This window comes from Hakea prostrata, chromosome 3, assembly GCF_041222555.1.
Source record: "Hakea prostrata isolate BN-2017 chromosome 3, UWA_Hpros_2, whole genome shotgun sequence".
Taxonomy (NCBI): Eukaryota; Viridiplantae; Streptophyta; class Magnoliopsida; order Proteales; family Proteaceae; genus Hakea; species Hakea prostrata.
The window spans coordinates 22,564,303-22,585,014 of NC_142602.1; the positions used below are offsets into that span (position 1 = coordinate 22,564,303).

At 37.8% G+C, this 20,712-nt stretch overlaps 2 protein-coding genes across 2 annotated transcripts; one reads left to right on the forward strand and one right to left on the reverse strand.

The window, feature by feature from the left end:
- Window positions 1-1,063: 1,063 nt before the first annotated feature.
- LOC149021627 (beta-galactosidase-like) lies at window positions 1,064-8,580 on the reverse strand. The gene is made up of 19 exons (XM_089149850.1): window positions 8,115-8,580; window positions 7,904-7,999; window positions 7,673-7,785; window positions 7,487-7,553; window positions 7,306-7,398; window positions 7,051-7,194; window positions 6,491-6,579; window positions 6,251-6,356; window positions 6,077-6,164; window positions 5,301-5,419; window positions 5,052-5,216; window positions 4,448-4,623; window positions 4,244-4,353; window positions 4,013-4,122; window positions 3,810-3,920; window positions 3,594-3,704; window positions 3,271-3,476; window positions 2,853-3,189; window positions 1,064-1,731 (listed from the first exon to the last, which is right to left on the reverse strand). The coding sequence occupies exons 1-19, from the start codon at window positions 8,295-8,297 to the stop codon at window positions 1,621-1,623; spliced, it is 2,535 nt and encodes an 844-aa protein (XP_089005976.1). The 5' UTR covers window positions 8,298-8,580; the 3' UTR covers window positions 1,064-1,620.
- Window positions 8,581-18,563: 9,983 nt separating this feature from the next.
- On the forward strand, window positions 18,564-20,399 carry GNC (GATA type zinc finger transcription factor family protein). Its single transcript, XM_089147153.1, has 3 exons — window positions 18,564-18,949; window positions 19,067-19,474; window positions 19,677-20,399. Exons 1-3 carry the CDS (start codon window positions 18,767-18,769, stop codon window positions 20,004-20,006), a joined length of 921 nt encoding a protein of 306 aa, XP_089003279.1. The 5' UTR covers window positions 18,564-18,766; the 3' UTR covers window positions 20,007-20,399.
- Window positions 20,400-20,712: the final 313 nt, after the last annotated feature.

Consider the following 20,712-nt stretch of genomic DNA (forward strand, 5'->3'; position numbering starts at 1 on the left):
CTTAAGTAGGCAAGTCATGTTCATGTTACATCAAGGATACGACGTATTCCCAGACCACTCTCAGATTTGGGATGGCAGATTGCGGTCCAAGAGATGGGATGAAGGAAGCGGGAGGATTCTTGGCATTTCCAGAGGAAAACATAGAAAAGGGATTCCATAGACAGGATAATGGATTTAGGTAATAAAAAATATACCACTTCAATAAAGATATGAAGATTGGAAGACAGATTGGATGAGCACGACTCTTCCAGCAAAAGATAATAGTTGGAGTTTTTTCCTGATATGATCAAGCATAGGGAACAATGGTGGCAGGTGAACCTATCAGGGATAAGAGGAAAGCCAAGATAGGTCACACGGAGACCAAAGAGGGCTTCAAAGGAGGAGAGAGAGAGATAGATAGATTGGTGGTCAGATTTGGAAAAGATCATGAGATCATCCACAAGTGCGAGGTGGGTAAGATTTGTGGATCTAAACTTAGGCATAGGAGAGATAAGGTGCTGATCTGTTTTGGATTGAAGGATACGGGAGAGAACCTTGAGAGCCAAAGTAAACAGGTAGGGGGAAAGGGGACAACCTTGACAAATTCCCGCCCTAGAGGGGAAATACCCAACAGGCAAGCCATTGGTGATGATGGAAAAGTAGAGAATGGAGATACAAATCTCAATTCAGTGGACAAAGGTGGGGGGAAGCCCATAACAGAGAGGATCTCACTAATGAAGTCCCAATGGATAGAATCAAAGCATTATGAAGGTCCACTTTCAAGAGGGCAGTTAGGGAGTGGGAGGTTCTGTCAAAGCCTCGAACTATTTCTGCACAAATGGGGATATTATTCAAGATGCTTCGACCAAAAATGAAGGCAGATTGGTTAGAGCTCACAAGCGAGGGAATGACATTTTTAATTCGTTTGGCAAAGATTTTAGAGATGAATTTGTAAATAAAATTGCTAAGGGACATGAGGTGAAAGCCAAAAAGAGACAATGCTCTAGGCTTCTTGGGGATGAGACAGAATGACTGGATTTACTCTCATGAAGAAAAGAATTATTCCAACTTCGGTTACAGATTTTTCCTTTTCTGAATACTCATGCTAGCTCTGATGAAAAACATGAGATAATCACAATGCTTAGAGGTTGTGAATCAATTCAAACACAAATAACGAAACTTAGAATTTTATTGCTACTGCTACTTAATTTCGTACAGGGTTTAGCAATGAAAGGTGAAAATTTGCTCCCTGGAGAAGCGTGTTTACATACAAATGACAATTTCTTGCAAGCAAGCAGCTTGCCCCCAGCTCTATCTAAGAACTGAATTCTTGCAGCATGGACGCAAAATCTAGCGTCTCAATGTGCTCCACTACGGCCCTGCCACAAATTAACTATCATCGGCAGTGACCATTTGACAAACAGCATCTAGTTTATATACAAGACACTTCTTCCGACTCGTCGTTACAATCTATATGTGCTCTGGATTAATGGTGTGTTGAATTTTGAACTTCACCCTGTGCAGAACTAAAACCAGTGGCCTTGACAATCATGGATGTGGATGCTTAAATTACCAGGGAACCTGAGAACCTTATTAAGAAAAAATTGTGATCTCCACGAGACACAATGTTGATAACATCCATCAGCTGCAGACTGCCTCAACAGAAAGCTTCTTCAGGATGCTTGGACATGGATCCCCACCAAACACCTCAGGAGCTACAGTTACTGAGCACATCTGCAGCCCAATGCACCTCTGCAAAAATTGACTTGGTGTTAAGATTTTTTCAGCACACCCCCAATTGAGAGAGAGAGGGGGGGGGGGGAGCACAAAAGAATGTATGGAAGTAGTCAATTTTTTTATTGTTCCTAACAAAATGAGTGTACAGAATGGCAGGTTTTTCATCAGAACTCACACAGTAATGAAACCGCCATAAAAGTCGGTGCATATCAGCAATTACTTACTAATGCATGTGTTAACCTCTTCCCTTGACCCTATGAACTTGAGAAGAACCTCTCTAACTTGGAGCCTTCAGTAGGTGGCTGGCCAGGGGAACAACAACGCACAAGGTTGGAACACACAAGGTGGACACAAGTGAGCAGGCAACAGAACAAACAACGAAACACCACCGGAACAGCCTCAAGAAACACCAGCCCCAGTGATACTCAAACCAGGAAACCAAAAACCAAGGACACGCAACAGCCAGGGGAGGCCCAAATTTTCAGCCAGTTACCCACAGCGCACGTTCCAACAACGCCCGTGGCCACTCTATTGGGGTTCTATTGAATCGACTCTCCTCTTTCTCAGCCTGATTCCATTTTACGACTCATTCTCCAACGCCCTATAATGGATTGATTTACATGGTGCCACCAGAGGCGGAGCCAGGATTTAACATCCGGAGGAGCCAAATGATGATTACAAAATTTCTACCATTAATATTAATAAAAAAATACCAGGTACTAATTTAAAATCTATATTAGTTTTTTAAGAAAACAAGAACAAGTGAAAACCACAAAACACAATGACCTTTCTACCCATTATCTTTACCATTAAAAATTTTCTCCAATGGGGGTGGGAGGCAAGTGCTACTATTTCACATATTAAAAGAGGGCCAAAAGGGTCTCTTTAAAAAAATTCAAAAAATTAAGGGGGAAGAGAGAAATTTTGAAAAAATTTGGGGGGCGAGGGCATGGGAGCTCCTCCGCCCATGGGTGCCACCCGGACAGTTTAGATTTTCACCATGCTATGTTGCCACCCAGCCTTATATACCTTTCAGTCTTTCTACTGCCAAGAAAGATACCCTTTACAGAAGAACTTGAAAGAAAATATGAAGAAGAAAAACGATGTGGTACTGGTGATCAAGTTAGTTGGCCTACCTTTTCAAAAGCATCGTAAGACTTGGAAGCATGACAACTGCCTTGCTGGAAGCTTCCACACATTCCTTGTGGAGTTCCAAAGCTAGCAAACTTTATTGATGAGATTTTCTGTCCAGGTGCACACCAGAGATGTGCTTTGGGCCTTAAAGGTTTCTGGACTATACCAGAAGATTGCCTATGCCAACTTGCCAGTGTTGGCTGCCATTCAAAGATATCAGCACAGACACTTTCCACTGCCCTACTTACCAAAGAAATACCAGTTGGATCACCGCCCCATTCTTCAAATATGACCAATAGATTTCCAGTAGGCTTAAGCCATGAACGTGGGAGATGATACCTGAGATCAATGGCATGATTAGTTCATAATAGGTATTCTGACTTCATGATCCGTGTCTCAAAACAAGTAGACTTATCTCACCATCTTTGGGAAGCCTCTCCACAATTACTTTGGCATTTTTTCTCATTATATGTTCCAGCATAATTACAGCCACCACAGGAACCAGATGCTGTATATGCAGGCCAGTGGCGTCCAATGCTCTTCCCATTTATCCAGATTTGACCTTTTCCCATGCTGTTCATATCTAAAGCCAATGGTTCACCGCCAGGTGGTGCATTGAACACAGTCTGAGAATGGATCACACATGGAAAGATACATCAGCAAAGCGAATACTACGAGATTCATGATCTTGCATGGAATTTAAGAGAACCATGAAGGTCTGACAGCTGAGATAGTTTACTTACCTTGTACCATGTCAGAGGCTGCTTTTGAGCCACTTGTGAGTCTTCTGCCCACTCAACAGAAGAGCTACCACTGAGTGTGTGGAGACTCAAAGCTTCTCCTTTTAAACCAACCTGCAAAGTACATTCAAAGAAATCATACCCATTTCTGAGGCAACCAAGGGTGTTAAAAATAGAGGATATCTTTTCTGGGTTGGGGGAGGACAATAAAAAAAACACCTTGTAAGACCATTTCTGCCATGACAAGTCTCTTCTCCCTTCATTGAGACCATTCAATGTAACTGGGCCAAGAACCCCAGCATTCCACGTCTCAAAATGTGTGCCAACATTCTGTCAGATATATATACATATATATTTTTTTCAATCCTCCATTACAGTGTTTAAGCACATAAAGAGCATCTGAATAAGGTTAAGGAACAAACCGGGAGGCCAACAGCTAAACTTAATAGGGAAATCTTGTTGCTGCCAGCTCTTAGATTCACACCATCACTGAATGTCAACTTTGGGTTATCTAAACTCCCATATGCAGTTCCTGTCAAAACATGCAAAAGTGCTCATCAGAAAAAAGGGGGATGGGAAGAAAAGTCAAAACTAGGAATTATCTTTGGAAGGAGTTTGGTGCTCTTCATAGAGTGCCATTATAGTTCATATACCTGACAATTGACCATTGATGAAAACATGCAAAGCATGGCCTGCTGACATCACTGTAAGGACAGGATACTGTCCCTCCTTCAAAAATGCTTCATCTGGATTGATGTTCACACTGAAGGTAGGAAGAGAATGCATATTAAGGATAAGAAACAAAAAAACGAGAGAGAGAGGGAGAGGTCAGTAAATGATGAATTATAATGACTCACTCTGTCATGTACCACAAATAGTCTGTGGAATCTCTGGTGGTGTTTATCTGCTCTAGTAGCCCAACAACCGTAAATGAACTGTCAGCATCTGCGGATGTCTCTTCACTGTATGATTGCCAAGAGAATCCTCCATTTCCCGATGGAGTCATCTTCATTATTGCACTTTGAGCCCCAACCTACCCAAAGATATGTATCTAAGGTCATGAATCTTGTTTCAGGAATACAAGGGGAAAGTAGGATGTTGGTAATTTTATCTTATATTTGTTGATGGGGAAAATATTGGGAATTTAACGAAGAAATGAAAGTAATGTAGATCCATTCAAGTCTAGACATCAAAATTTGAAGCATAACCATGGCACCATGCCATTTTCTTCCAAAATTGATAAGACGTAAATCACTTTCTCTGTAGAAAATGGCCTTATTATCATAATTTTGGGTAATGAATTCATAGACTTATGCTTACCAAAGATGCAAGCAAAAGATGAAGCTAAGGTTAGTTTAGAGCCTTTTCTCGCTCTTATTGTCATACTTTTGGGTAATGAATTCATAAGTATATGTTTATCAAACATGTAAGGGAAAAATATGATGTAGAACCTTTTCTCACCCTTGCAGTGTTGAAAACAGTGTACTTGCAGTCAGGAAGGATGCTGATCGACCAAGGAGGAAGATTATAGTGCATATTCCCAAAACTAATTTTTGCAAAAGATTTTGGATCATAATTCGCAAGGAATGCAGCACAAGCCCCAGAATTTGACTTGAAGACATGAGCCTGGATAGAAAACAATTAAAGTTGCACTCAGTGCCAAGACTATAAAATGGGGTAAGGATCTTATTAGAACAGTAGTCAAGGGACCTCTTGATAATTCCCAAGTGATGTCACAGTTGGATTTGCAGAAACTAAAGCTGGTTCACACAGCTTGATGGCTCTATGCAGATCTCTCAGATGACCCCATTTTGGATGCCTCATTTGTCCTAGAAATGGAATGAATTTTTTATAAGATTCTCCGTCCAAATTTAACAAATAAAGCTTAATTAAACAGTGCCTTGATCACAAAGTAGAAATAGAAAGTTGAAACTTGCGAAGTCACTGATGCTAACTTCAACAAACATCAGGAAAAGCAGGGAAATCAATATTAATTAGGAGCGAGAGAAAACTGCCAAAGTGGATATGTAGAGCTTTCTGAAGTGCATACTAGATATAAAGGCTACAAGAATCATAGAGCCACACAAGAAGCAATTACAAAAAGGAGGACCCACCATCCAATGCATATTCTTTCTGTAGAAGAAGCTCAACTCTTTCTGAGGATGTTAGCTGCTAAACTCTGTTCCATTCCTTATGATGGAATAAATAGGAATCCTTAGTTCTGACATAGTCTACTGATAGCATGGTTACAGGTTGGAGCATTGAGCATCATAGTACGCTCCAATTATATTCAGTAGTTACGGGTTGGATCATAACATGTTGTACCCACATACTGATTCTCAAGTGTAAACAGCTGAATAAAGTGTTTGTGATGCTTGTGATGTCAATTATATACATTTACCCATAGTTTATAAAATGAACACAGAGACAAAGAAAATCAGCTAAGTGGATTTCTGGAATACACCAGTTTATGAGACTTTAAATACCGTATTCATCGAGTGGAGCATCATAATCGTAGCTTGTGGCAATGAAAGGACCACCAGCTGTCCGTCCAAAGTTTGTTCCTCCATGGTACTAGATATAAATATGAAAAAGCTCAGTATTTTAGTTGAATTCATTCAAGAATATTCAAGTACCAGTTAGATAGGGCTTGAATTTACCATGTAGTAGTTAACAAAAGAGCCACCTTTCTGTAAAAACCTGGCAACTGAAAATGCCACGTCTTCTGCTGGTCTATGAGGAACTGGACCACCAAAATTGGTAAACCTGCACATGCAACAGATCATAAAAAATGTAGAACAAGTCAGTAGCCTGTTCTAATTTTCCAAGTAGGAACCAAAGATTATAAAAGAAACTGCTAATCATTAGGATTTTGGGACAACATGGCGCAGAAAACTTACCAGCCTGTCCAATTTTCTGTCCACATCTTGGGTTTGTAAGCTTTATTAGGAGAGAACCAGTCACAATAGAAGCCATTGCAGGCGTTTATCTGGTGCCAGTTCAATAAACAGAAAAATAATTAAAAGGAGAGTACAGAGCAGATGACAAAAACTGTTGAAGCAGTGAGCAGTCAAATACAAGAACAAGATATTCAATCAGAGATTACATGAATACAACCAAATTGAAGTTTCCAACTTCAACGAGCAAGAAATGTACTCCCCAACAGTTAGTAATTGAAAAAATTCAACCTTTTTAGGTTGCCATTCCTTGTGTCCAGTGCCGCAGTGCGCATATTAAAATTTCAGTCTCAGGAAATAAAATACAGAAAGTTAATAACAAAGAGGTAGGTACGGTGCCCATGTGCAGATGAAATAAAAAAATTCTTATAAACGTTCCATCCTGACAGCTCAAGCGATAAAACCCCACTGAGACAACGAAGAGAACAATACATGAGGAGCACCAGAGAAGAACCGGTGCAAAATGACAAGAAAAAGTGAAATAAAAACACAGAAGCACTAACAATGGGATCGGGAGCATCATCTTGCTTGCACATGACCCATGGGACTCCAGTTCCAAGACCCACAGCCATTTCTGCCGCCCATTTCGTATAAGCTTTTCCAGGATCTCCAACTTCATACTCTACAGGTCCGTACTCGTTCTCTATCTGCACAGAAGCACCCAGAGAGCAACAACCTTTCAGTCCTCACATTCAACAGTGAGATCAGAGATGTGATCATGGGAGTAGAGAGAACTACTAAGATTTATATTCATTTACCTGAGACATGATTATTGGGCCACCCTGAGATTCAAATAATCTTTCAGCTTTCATCATATTCACAATCTTGTTTGTGAATCTTTGCATTGCCGCCTTCAACATAATCACTCAAAATCAATATTTGAACTTAAGTTAACAGCAAAGAGTTTTAATCAATAGAACAGAGATTTCTCTATTCAACCTTGAAAGGCTCATTATTTGTTCTGAAACTAATTCCCGGCATGTATTTCAGCCAAACAGGAAAGCCTCTGCACCAAAAAACATAAATAAATAAATTTATAAAAAGAGAAGAGTAAAAAACAGGACACATTGCTTCAGCGATAATATGGGGGCAGAAGAACAACTTGGTCGTCAGATTATTCAGTACCCAAAGTTCCACTCAGCGCAAACGTATGGGCCAATCCGGAGATGAACATAAAGCCCGGCTTCTTTCACTATTTTGATAAACTTAACCAGATCATATCTGTCCTCGAAGTAATACTGTGTAAAAATGATTTGCAGAAAATCAAAACTATACCCTTAGGAGAAAATGTGAAGAAAATTATAGTTTTCAAACTAAAATTTAAGAAGACAGGAAGGGTTGGAGAATCTCCATTACTTGGCCTGGAGAAGGTTCATGCCCATTCCAAAAAACGTAGGTTTGAATAACATCCAAACCTCCTTCTTTGGCCTTCTGAATGAGGTCGGGCCACATCTGCAATCAACCCAGTAAATTTAGAGAAAAATGAAGAAAAACCAGTGAAGGGCTGAGGGAGGGAAAGAGAAAACCAGAAATCAGAAAGACCCAGAAACCACATTTGCGTTAATACCTCCGGCGTGCTCCGAGGGTAGTGAATAGATCCCGAGATAAGGATCCTTCGCTGCCCATTGATGATAATCGCTTTCTCGTCGTAAGATACAGAAGCTGAACCAGACGAGAAGAACGAAAACAAGAACAGTAGCAGGAACGCGTTGGTTCCCAACATATTCCACATTACGAGCTTGGAACCCATGATCTCAAAGCAATGGCCTTCGTTTTCCTTCTTCCTTTTTACTTTATTCTGCTTCGCTTTCTTTCTTTCTCGGAGCTACAAATGAGAAGCGAAATAAAGAATAAAAATAAATAAAAAGAATAAAAAGACAAAGAACCACCGAACGGCCGTGTTCTGTTTAGCTTCTCCTCTTCTCCATTATTCTTTCCTTTGCTTTCTTCTTTAGAGAAAAAAAAGATAATAATGTAGACAGATTGCAGATTTAGCGCTGGCAAGCTAATGCTGGGTTGTCTTGCAAAATTGTGAGACTTTGCTCCTGCTTTTAAACTGTAAGAAATCACCATTGATCGCTAAAAGTAGGGAAGGGACCCACTTTTCTGGTCGAAATTCTACACTTCTACTTCAACTTTCTTACCGACGCGGAGCTTCATTGCTTTGATCTTTTTTTCTGTAAAACCTTATCACAAGTTCACAACCCAACAAAAAGAAGTGGGTTTTCCCTTTTCTGGCTCTCTCTCCTGCTCCCTCTCTCTATAGTCTATAATAAGCAAGTAGTTAATCAAGTTTGTTGACCATTACAAAATGTAATTAATCTAATCAAATTTAACCCAGTCAGAGAAATGGTCCTCCGTTTCTACTTCTCAGTGTGAGTTCTTACTGGGATTTCTGTAAGATTCCCAACCCAATCACGGTCGGTTGCTTACTGTATAGTTTATTGATCCATGTTGAATGTTTGTCATCTAGTGCATGTAATCTCTCATTAAAATTATTTTAAGTTTTTCTAATGGTGGCTCTTCCAAGTCTTATTCATTACTTCTATTAGTGCTCTAAGTCCTAATCAGTTGGAAAGAAAAATAGATTTTTGGTCATGAATCCATTTGCTTAGCCATGGAAGTAGTGAAATCTAAACAAACTCAATAAGCTTTTCATTAGAATTTGATCACTTCATTATTAATTAATACAGTAAAAGCATTATCATATGTCAGTCCTAAGATTACCCATTGAGGGCCCGGGTTAATCCGTGGTTCTGGATTCTTTAATAGGATACATGAACTTGAACTGAATTAATACATAAATCATGTGAGAATAGTGCATATCACACTCAATGGATCTATGATCAACTCAAGAAATGATCCAAAAAATCTTCCTACCCCTTCAACTTGAAAACAAATTAAATTAATGCATGTTTTGATGTTGTAAATAATGTCAGTTTTTTTTAATATATTTCTGCATTAGATTTTTCAGCATTAGGAACCCTTTTTATCTCATAGTGGAACAATAGGAAAAAGAAAGAGAACCTTTGCTTTCCTTATATTAAAAACAGGAAACAAGAGGGTTTACTTGCCGGGTGGAGAAAGGGAAGAAGAAGAAATAAAGGAAGGTTGGATTGCATTTGTGAACAATTCTGTTAAGAGTCCTATACACAAAGCAAAGCAAAGCAAAGAAAAGTTAAGCTTCCATACACACATATTTCATTTCTCCTATTTCAAATAATATATGATGGAGATCACCTAACATTTCTGGCTCTTCAATCTTTCTTTACTCACCAACCAAAAAAAAATCAATTAATATATTTAATGTTTGATTAGAACATTAAATTATTGAAAGACAGAAGATTAAACAAATACTCATGTCGGCATCATCGTTTCTGATCTTACCAACATGAATCCGATTTAGAACTTGAAACCTCGGCTCTTCTTTCTCTATACCACAATACCAAATAATTGAAGGGTGTTGTTGCACAAAGGGTTTTTGTTTATATGATTTATCTTTGCTGTTCCATGTTTTAGATGCATTATTGAAGAGAGAATCAGAGAAGCTAATGCTTAGAAGTTAGAATGGAAATCAAGTGTATCCACAAATGGGTCCCATGAATTAAGTGGTTGTGTTATGTTTATTTGTGAATAGAAATTAGAATCTATGACAGCCCCACTTCAAAATTTTCAAATCCAAGCAAGCCAGGAACCGATTTAGATAAAAAAATTAAAAAAAATAAAAAACCCTCAATTTTGTAGTTGGGAGTTATTAGTGAAAAGCAGTGAAGAAGGCTTGAAGGGTTGGGTGAGAGACCGTGAGAGCTTTTATTGTATTTTCTGGCAGAAATAGCTTTTGTAGCATAAAGATTAAACCGTTGTTAACTTTCATTTTCAAATTTAAAATTCAGTTGGTTGGGCGTTACGCGTTTGGGGATTTTTTTGTCCTTCCAAACTTGTTTTCTCAATTTTCCACCGTCACTGACAGCTGGCAGTCGACGGTGTAATGTTTTACGATATACCCAAGAAAGGACAACGAAATCTTTGTCTTCGTTCGTTACGGGATTCTCTCTAATCCACACGTTGTTTTATGTTTCTTCCAAAGGGGGGTCCACATCTGAACGGCCAAGATCCACTTCTCGAATGATAATATTACTATTTAGTGAAGAGGTTGTAGGTTCAACCCTATTGGCGGGGAGTCGAGATGCGGGTCAGCCTATCTGATTCCGATCCAATTTTGAAAGGCGACAACTAAGCATAACACGTGGGTTAGTTTCCATTTTATCTTTTGATTAATTAAATATATTTTTTTGAAAACAATGTATTTTTATATTCAAGGGACGGTAGAGTAGTAAGATTTATACTTTTCAGTAGAGAGGTCGTATGACCCGACTAACCCTGCATTGATGCAATAAATTAAAGTGTGTTCTCCACTTCCAAAAAAAATTAAAGTTTGTTCAACTAAAGAGAAGGCATTCTCTTACACCCTAAGCTTTCAATTACCAAATGTATGGTGGGGGCCCACACACCGAAAAGTAAATCCTCACCCTTTATTTAACATCTCACGCCTTTCCACCTATCATGAACTAATTCGTGCATTCACACATGCTAATTATTTTTATTTGTCACTTAAAAATGATACACGCTTATTACATATGCTTCTTTTTTTTGCATATTCTGTTTTGAGTTATCATTCTTTGTTTGAAAAGAGGTATTTGATAAACTCGCTCTAAGAGTATCATAATAAGCACTGTAATGTGAGAAATCTAGTTTTTAAATAAAGACAGAGAACAAGAAAACAAGATAAGAGTTTGAGAGAAAACGATGGGGGCGATTTTGACACTCTCATCGTTGGAACTGTTCATCAAATTTTCTGTTATCCAGACAAAACACAGAGATGTTGTATAAAACCAGTTTTGAAACTACTTCGTCAGAATTAACAAACACCTGTCATGCAGAAGAATCCCAGAATTTAAGTTCATTTTTGAGACTACTTCATCAAGATTAACAATGCAAACACCTTATCATGCACCAGAACTGTTCTCTGAAGAAGTTTTCTAGTGCATCATTCATTTCTTTTTTCAAAAAAAGAATCTAAAAGCAACAAAACTGTGCTCTTTTGTCAGTTTTAAACCACACAATAGGTGGTGGCCACTGAGCTTTTTTTTAATATTTGCAAGTGAACCACAGCACGGTCCACTTCCTGTGTGGTTCAAAACCGTTAGGCCAACACATTGTTCTCCCCGGACAAGAAGATAATCAAGTATGGATCAACTTCTTGTTAGAAAAGATTGGAAAGACAATGTACTCCTTGACAATTTGAACCACACAATTGGGAGGTGGGAGTAAAAATCTCGATGAAGCCCACTCCTTACTATGTAGTTCAAAACTATCAAGGAACACATTGTTCTCATGCCTAGCCGGAAATTGATCTGAACTCACCCTTCCCCTAAAACTTGGTCTATCTATCGAAAACAAATCCTCTACCCTCACTGCCCCCATGTTCCCAAAATTCCCTTTCACAGCTTATTTGACATAGACCACCCTAGCCCCACCTATGTTACGTGGGCCGCGAGAGAAAATTTTACGGGCACGAGGATAGTAGGGGTAGAGGATCTACCCATATGAAAGAACTTATCCATGAACGCATGCAGGGAACAACTTGTACCACCTAGCTTACCCTTTTGATGTAACCATGATGCCCACTCATACCCTCCAAATTCCAACAGTTCTTATTGCATTTGCAACTTGTAAACCTCTATTTTCCCTATTTCTTTCTTCCTTTCTTCTTTAGTTTAGGCCACTCTGTAAAAGTATCTCATCTTTCTCCTACAAGCGTCATCATCATACACTTTATTTTGAATAGCATTTCAGATATGTTATGATGGATATTCAGCTAGAATCTTTTTCACTTACTTAAAATTTTCAGTAACTTAGAAGGCAAATATATGCTTTTGAAGCCAAGCTTACCAAGTAATCTCCAACTAGTTAGTTAATTTGCTTTACTCAACATGCATGATAAATGCTTTAATCCACTAGCTTTTGAGTTATCTAATAACTCAAAAGAAAAAAAAGTTGAAAGTAGCAGATAATGTGGAAGAAAAGAGGAAACTTGATACTTTTAAAAGCAGGTAAATAGACAAGACTTTAATCATCTGTCAGTTTCATTAGAACATATCAGTAGCAAAGACAGTACTCCCAGGAGATCTCCAAGAGCTAAAATTGGATCATATATAATATAAATATACTTAGTAGGTCCAAGAACTACATCATACAATATTAACTAAAACAGATTACTTGTAGTGGATTCCATGCATTGATTGATTGATTATTATCTCTTTTGCATGCATGAACAACAGAGAGAGACTTGAAAAGATAGGGAGAGGGAGATGGAAGAGTTTAAGGTTTTGGGAAGCTTATCTTTATAATAGTGATGGATGAGTTTGCCACTTGGCTGTTCTTATTCAAACTTATCCAATTGATCCATGTATACTGCTGATATCCACAGAAAGATAATCTCAAGCAGTGATGATCATCTCTCAATTGTAAGGAGATATGTGGATCATAACTAGATAGACTATCTATTTATTGTGGTATAGAAATCATTCTAGGGTATCCATGGTTACTGAAATTCACCAAGTCGAGCTTAGGGTTTCGATAAGGTAGGGTTGTTTCTGGCTCTTTCAAATCCTGACCCACATCGCGAATCTTATAGGGGCTAACGGGGTCATGTTAGATACTTAATTCTAACATTGGTGTTAGCTCCAATCTTAACCTTAACTATACAACACTAGACTGAACTGGGCCATGTTAGATACTTAACCTTAACACTAACCCGATCCTAACCCTGACCAGAACCATAAAATAATCAAATAATACATAATTCCATGTCATTGTCCTACTTTTGCCTACCCTATAAGATAGTAACGTTCAGCCAATATTGTTCGAATGATCAACTCTGGATTGATCTATTTTACCACAATTTTAAAAATTTGAGTCCCAAACACTCTTCAAGCTTAAGACAGGTTTCTAGTTGAGCTTAACTTGCAGCTTTGATTGAGCTTAAACGCATAGTACTTCTATAATTATCCATAAAGTCCCCAAGTTTTTTTTTTAGGGGAAGTGGTGCATTATCATATTTAAATAATTATATATTATATATGGATATGAATGTATGATGAACATTTGAGGAAAAGTTTTTTATTTTTATTTTTCACTATATCCAATGAAATAGAATATTTTTCCTTAAAAAAATTTTAATCTAATGCATGGAAAAGTGCTGTGAGTCTTTGACAATCAATTTTAACGACAAAGATCCATAAACGTGCATAAGTCTTTTCCATTTAAGATGTGTATATTTTCTTCTGTTCTATAATTGTTACTTTCAGACTTTAGGAAGAATAAAAAGGTTGTAATCACACTTTAATTATCATTACCTGAAAGAAAATGTAAACAAGTGACCTAATCATGATGGGATTGGAGATCCATATAAGATTGCACAAGTAATGTTACACTTTCAGTCCAACCTTAATAATCTTTTGTGCCTTTCTTGGTTAGCGACTAGGGGTGATGGGAAAACCCCATCAACTCGTATTGAATCGTCCAACCTAACTTTTTAACTCAATTGGTAGGTTTTGTTTGCATAATAACTAGCCTCAATAGGGTTAGTTCAATTAGACTTATATATAAATCGAATTTGAATAATTATAATTATTTAGCTATATACTCAATTAAACATATTAAGGAATTTAATTCGTTAGCAAATATTAAATAAAAATAAAGACCGGATCAAGCTCGACCCTATCGGGGTAAATCAGCGAAGTCTTATATATGGATAAAATTTTGAGTTTGGAATTTGAAAACCCTGATAGGATTGGATAAGGTTTGAGTCCATTCACACCCATATTAGGTCCAAAAATATTAATATAAAGTTCCACAATTCGAAAAAAATTAAACCTTAATTTACAAAGGAAAGTGAAGAAAGCAAAGAGCCCCTTTCTACTAAATTTTTCCAAGTGATCATTTTAGCTTCTGACCCTATTACATCTTGCCATTAATTATCTTCACATAACATTAGAAAAAGAACCTTATCTATAAGAACTATTAGTGTTTTGACAAGTTGACAAATGTGATTTGCTAGAACCATTTCTTCCTTAAAGAACCATTTCTTCTATTCTTGTACTTTGGGGTTCAATGTAGATCCAAACTTTCTGATCCATTTTTACAAAGGTTTCAATCTTTCTTGTTACTCTTGCCATGGGCTTGTTGGGCCTATCACATATGGACTTCAACTATTAAAATCGAACCTTAAGGTCTCATTTGTTTGCAAGCTAAAATGTGAGGCCCATAAAAAAGTTGGTCAGACAGGCCCAAACTAAATTACACAAAATCTAGGCCCCAAGTCCATAAAGATTTGATTTATCTGATTCATCACTTCCATCATCTCTAGACACTCTTGGCTTTATTCCCTTTGCAATGCATGTGGGATCCACAACAGCACAACGCTACAGTCAGATTTTTTTCGTTTGGCATATATGCTGTCATGTAAGTATGTAACAGTGCCTTGAAGGGATAAATAGATTGTATCTAGTCATCTACATGCCTTGAACTGAACCAAATCTTAGTATCCTTTGCTCCATACCCTTTGCTTGTGGGTTACAATTTTCCATGGACGAAGGTAGAGGATTGCACTTATTTCATATCTCTTCACTACATATTTAGGAGAGGGTCCATCTTTGATTGGCTTTATTAGTGCTTGAGGTGGGTCAACTCCTCTTGATTCTAATGTGAATTGTTTAACCAAAGTATTCAAGCGATTACTAAAAATCAGATTCATGATTCAATGGATTTTGGAGTTTTGTCTCAATATGTTTCTCTCATTGATTTCTAAATGTTCTTAACCATTTTACTAACCCTCCATTGGCGAGTTCATATCTTCTTTCCAATGAATAGAAGATTGTGTTATCTTCAAAATGATACAACAAAGTGATTTATCATTTATGCTTACAGTGCTCTAGTTATATATGCTGTCTTCAAGGGCATTATTAATAGAATGACCACCAATTTACCAATTTGTTATTCAGTTATCAATATTCAAATAAATGTTCCTCCCTTGGAGGTATTCAAGGAAGACAATAAAAATCCAATGGTGGGTTCGTAAACCCTAGAAATCTATAGATTCTGATCCCGCAGAAATCGGCTGAGTTTGTCCAGAAATCAGCTTGAGCCTTAAAACAGCTTACTTAAATAGATGTGAAAGCTAGTTTCATTCATAGCTGATGGCAACACAGCCACACATACGCCATGCTGCCTCTTTTATCCGAGCCCATCAAAATTAAAAGCCATAAGCCACCTTAGAATCTCTATCAATAAGGATATATAATGGGGGACCTTCTACTTTAAAGCACAGTGTGTCTTGTAGCTACTGAACCATAAGGTGATGGCCCTTCAGATTGCAATGCATGGCCCTTAAGATTTACAAGGACGTTTCTGAAAACTACCCTTAATTGGACTTACTATATAAGATTGACAGCAGAAATGATAAAATTTCCAGCTGGTCCTTCTTGATCCATCCTCTTCGTCAAACATGCAAACAGATGTGATTCCTAGACTGTTTACGTAACCTGTCTAATAATGATCTTAATAAAATTATCAAAAAAAAAAATCTTTATTATATTATTGCTGACTGGTAGTTTTACTTGTAGAACAATAATAAGAAACAGTCAAATAAAACAAACTTAGACAACTATAAGAAAGAGATTTAACATGATTCACCATGCAATGTGAGAAAAATTGAAAGGTCGCCGCCAAGAACTCTAACCAACCTAACCTTAATTCAAAAGATATGTCATGACGAGCTTGTAAAGCAACCCTTTCAAATCACCACAAATGCTTTTGAGAATTGGGATAAGATAAACTTCGAGATAAGTATAAGAATTTGAAACACACAACAAATTCTACGATCTTAGTGGTTCATGAACAAATAATTGGTCGTCTTATGTTGGAATTAGCTAACATTTGTAAGTGGGTTCCATTGTTTTTATATTAAAAACATGTCTAAGTACTGATATTTTCTTCCTATTGCCTATTTCTCATTAATTTTGTGTAGATCTAGCTAGAGACTTCGCGATTGGTGCAGAATGCATATTCTAGTACTCGTCCTTTGTTTTATCAAGATGTCCCAATTTGAGGTTGACTTATCCTCGTGAATTTTCCTACCATGGAAAGACAGATTTTACATCGACTTGTGATGTTAACTTGAGATTCAATTCATGGTGAAATTATCTTGTCTTCTTCCCCTTGGATGGATTGGAGCAACTGGGTCGATGTGTATCACGGATGTTACAACTACCCTTTAAGTTTCTGAGTATCAGACCAAGAAACCAACACTGGTGAGCCTCGCCCATAATTGAAAGGACAAAGTAAAAAACACACACATTTTATCTCTCTCTTTTCCTTGCTGTTCATGTTGTACAGGGAAGCAAAGGTAGCTGATGCATATAGTCCAGATCCTCTCCACTATGCTTGTTCCTCCACCCGTGTATAGGTGTGTGAGTTTGGGACTATACTACTCTATCTGACACGGACAAATCCGTGTGCAGTGTAGGTCTTACACTCGTATGAGTGTCGATGGGTAGAAGAGCAGCATAGGTAGAGAGGAACTAAATATATACTGATGGTTATACATTAAATATTTTTCTAGCTGCTTCAGTCCTTACTCCTTACTCCTTGGTACTGATAGCTGCCAGGAACCCAAGATTAAGGTCACTATGTTATATTAAAACAGATGTAATCTTTTCTTCTCATTTGGAGGTTTGTTCATTTAACATTATAGCTAGAAGCCCACCAGAAGCCATTTCCCCGAGTTTTGAGGCTCTGAATCTCATTTGGAGGTTTGTTCATTTAACATTATAGAAGCCCACCAGAAGCCATTTCACCGAGTTTTGAGGCTCTGAATCTCACACAATCAAGAGAAAAAGAACAAATGTTTTACGGTTCAAGTAATCATTGTTTGCCTCATGTGAAGTAGTCACAGATTGTTAAATGGAAGACAATAGTCAGAAGTTCCATAAGTCAAATCGATTCAATTTCCCCACCAACACTGAAACTTTCAGTTTTATCCTTATTTTAATATTTCCTAGTAAAGTGAAATCTGATTATGGATGACCCAATAAATTAAATTGTTTCTTACCTGTTATTGGGTTAATTTCCTCCCACTGGGGAACAAGAGAAAGGGGATAAAGTATCAACAATTAAGGAAAGGCTGACCAACTCCTGTAATTTAACTCAGCATGGTAAAAAGAGTAGAATAGGGAAGAAAAAAAGAAAACAAAATCAAAAGAAGAGTCGAATTAAGTTTGCTTAGGCTAAGCAGGAGTGTTTGAGTGAGGGAGGGGGGGTCACTGTGTCTCTTGCCTGCGAAAGTAGTTAATGCCTTTTGGCAATACTAGAAGGAAAGAGAAGATCCTCCCATGCAAGATCTCACCCCATCTCCTCTTATTGCACAGTTCCTATAAAATTCAACTATGATCCCAAAAATATCATTTACTGTAGAGAATATACTCTATGCTTCTGGGAGCATGAAGCCTAGATATGTCATTCCAGCCATTTGAGATCTGGGTTTATCAGTTTCATTTTGACCAAAAAGGAAGATAAAAAAAAAAGGGATCTGGGTTTATCTCAGAATGACAGGATTGTTGAATATTCCAATCTAAAGATTATGGATTGATGAAACTAAGTTGATCCAATTTGGTGGGTTGTACTCAGAAAATTATGTTGACTTGATAATCAGGAGGACTTGAGCGATATAGTCTGTCAATCAAACGGTCTAAACTTATTATTTAGAATCTTCAATAACGCTCTATGGGAGCATCAAGCTCTCTTCTGTTTATTCATATGTTAAGAAGAAGATGATGATAATCAAATGAGTGAGAGGTATGAAGTTTTTGCAGATAGGGTTTTGTCATTATGTGTAATAGCATTCTATATTTCTTCATTTAGTTTGTCTCTTCAACCTGTTTGCTTGGGTGTCATGAAGTCACGTGAACACCTTTCAGACCTCTCTTTCTTGACTCTCTTAAAAGAGATTTACCTTCCAATTGATTAGGCCCTTTGAGCTTCATTCTTTTTTGATTTCCCTCTTTCTCCCCTTCTCATATCTAGTGTTCTCCTTTGCTGGATTAAAGAATAATACTGTTCTTTTGCTTCCTAGCTGTCTCCCTCTACTGCTCTTCCTCCATGAATCCAGCTGTTTATCTCTCCCCATTTCCTCTTATAGAACCCAATGAAGATCAACACTTTCAACTCCTCAATCAATCATCTGAAGGGTCTTCTTCTTCTCCGTCAAATTCTATTTTCTTCAACCAAGCTCAGGAGCAAGGAGGAAGCTATGATACACAAGAACATCAACAGCAAGAAGAGGTGAGAGGAGAATGGTTTTTAATTTCTGAGGCGGTAGGGGTGTAACTGAATTAAATATCAAAACTTATGATCTTGTGATCTAAGTAATCAATATGTGTTTATTTTTTGTGATTTTAGGTAAACAAGTATGTTGTGCAAGGTGGATCAAGGGATCATGATCATGGGTTCCTCCAATCTCCTTCACTTCCTTCTGTGGAGAATGGCCTTAACAACAGCTTAGAAGTATCATTTTGTGAAGGAGATGATAGAGATCATGCCAATCAAAGCAATGGTGGGCCAGTTAAGTGGATGTCCTCAAAGATGAGATTGATGAGGAAGATGATGAATTCATATCAATCTGGTGAACATAAACACTTGGGGAATGGCCAGAAGTTTCAGGATCATGATCAGCTGCCATTAACATCACCTTTAGACCCAGAAAACACCGCCAACAATTCATATAACAACAACAGTACAGTTAGGGTTTGTAGTGACTGCAACACTACAAAGACCCCTCTTTGGAGGAGTGGTCCAAGAGGTCCCAAGGTAAATCAAAGTGGTACTCTTCCTCTGTCTTTGTTTGAGTAGTTGATTGTTTTTTCTCGATGTGGTTGAGGAGATTGTTCCTTATGTTTGTCTAGTCATTGTATACTAATTTCCCTTATTTATCAATAATAACCTTTTAGCGAAATATATGCATATTTATTTGCTTCTATAATCATCAAACACTAATCTTCATGGGGTGCAGTCACTGTGCAACGCTTGTGGAATTCGACAACGGAAGGCAAGACGTGCCATGGCAGCAGCAGCAGCGGCAAATGGTGGAGTTCTTGTGAATGGAACATCGGCTGTGAAGCCAAAGGTGCACCAGAAGGAGAAGAAAGCAGATAAAGGATACGTCCAGCAATACAACAAAAGGTGCAAACTCACAGACAGTCATAGCAGAAAGAAGCCTTGTTTCGAAGACTTCACTATCAATTTGAGTAAAAATTCAGCTTTCCACCAAGTGTTCCCACAAGATGAAAAGGAAGCTGCGCTTCTGCTAATGGCTCTATCATATGGTCTTGTTTGTAGCTGAAGGCTTGAATCTCTTCGTCCACTCTTCCTATTTCTTGGGTTTTTGGTGATTGTCTGGCTTTGATTCCCTATTAGTTATGATAAGAAAATTGTGTGTGTGTACTGTGGTAAAGAGAGATTACTGGAACAGATAGAATATTAAGATCAGGAGAGAAGCACCCAAACCAATACAAACAGGATAATTTTTTAGTTTTTCCTTTGTTTGAGTGATTTCTCAAGTTTATGTCTCAGGATTTTTGTGTTTTTCTTCTAGTTCCTCTATTTGAGTGATCATTTGAGTTTGTGGTACGTTTGAGTTGTCTACTGTCCATGAATAGTCAATTTCAATAGAGAATGCAATAAATTATCTAGATTTATTTGCCAAACTCAGCTGTAACCTTCTCCATGGACAGTCAATTTCAATAGGCTTCTCTTCTCTCTCTCTCTCTCTCTCAACTTTTCCATAATGTGACACAGGCAGCAGCTTTTTTTACTTGTTTCTGTTGTTGTTAAAAAGAAGAAAGGTCGTATACTTACCCTGGTCCACAATGGAAAGTAGTATAACAGCAACTCCGCAAGATAAGTGGCAGATTAGTAAGATTTCACTTATTCAGAAAAAGAAATATCTAGAAATATTTGAAGAAATCCATTTGGCTGCAGATCCTCCAAGGACAAGAGGTCACTGGCTGGAGACAACTCAGAAACCCTAGCCAGTTCCACCAAACATT

Excerpts from the sequence above, each read along its gene's own strand:
- LOC149021627 (XM_089149850.1), bottom strand. The coding sequence starts at position 8,297 with ATGGGTTCCAAGCTCGTAATGTGGAATATGTTGGGAACCAACGCGTTC. Across the intron at positions 6,580-7,050 it reads ATGATGCTCCCGATCCCATT|ATAAACGCCTGCAATGGCTT; the intron begins GTTAGTGCTTCT and ends AACTGGCACCAG. Across the intron at positions 4,624-5,051 it reads CTGTTTTCAACACTGCAAGG|GTTGGGGCTCAAAGTGCAAT; the intron begins GTGAGAAAAGGT and ends ATCTTTGGGTAG.
- GNC (XM_089147153.1), top strand. The coding sequence starts at position 18,767 with ATGAATCCAGCTGTTTATCTCTCCCCATTTCCTCTTATAGAACCCAAT. Across the intron at positions 18,950-19,066 it reads AACATCAACAGCAAGAAGAG|GTAAACAAGTATGTTGTGCA; the intron begins GTGAGAGGAGAA and ends TTGTGATTTTAG. Across the intron at positions 19,475-19,676 it reads GTGGTCCAAGAGGTCCCAAG|TCACTGTGCAACGCTTGTGG; the intron begins GTAAATCAAAGT and ends CATGGGGTGCAG.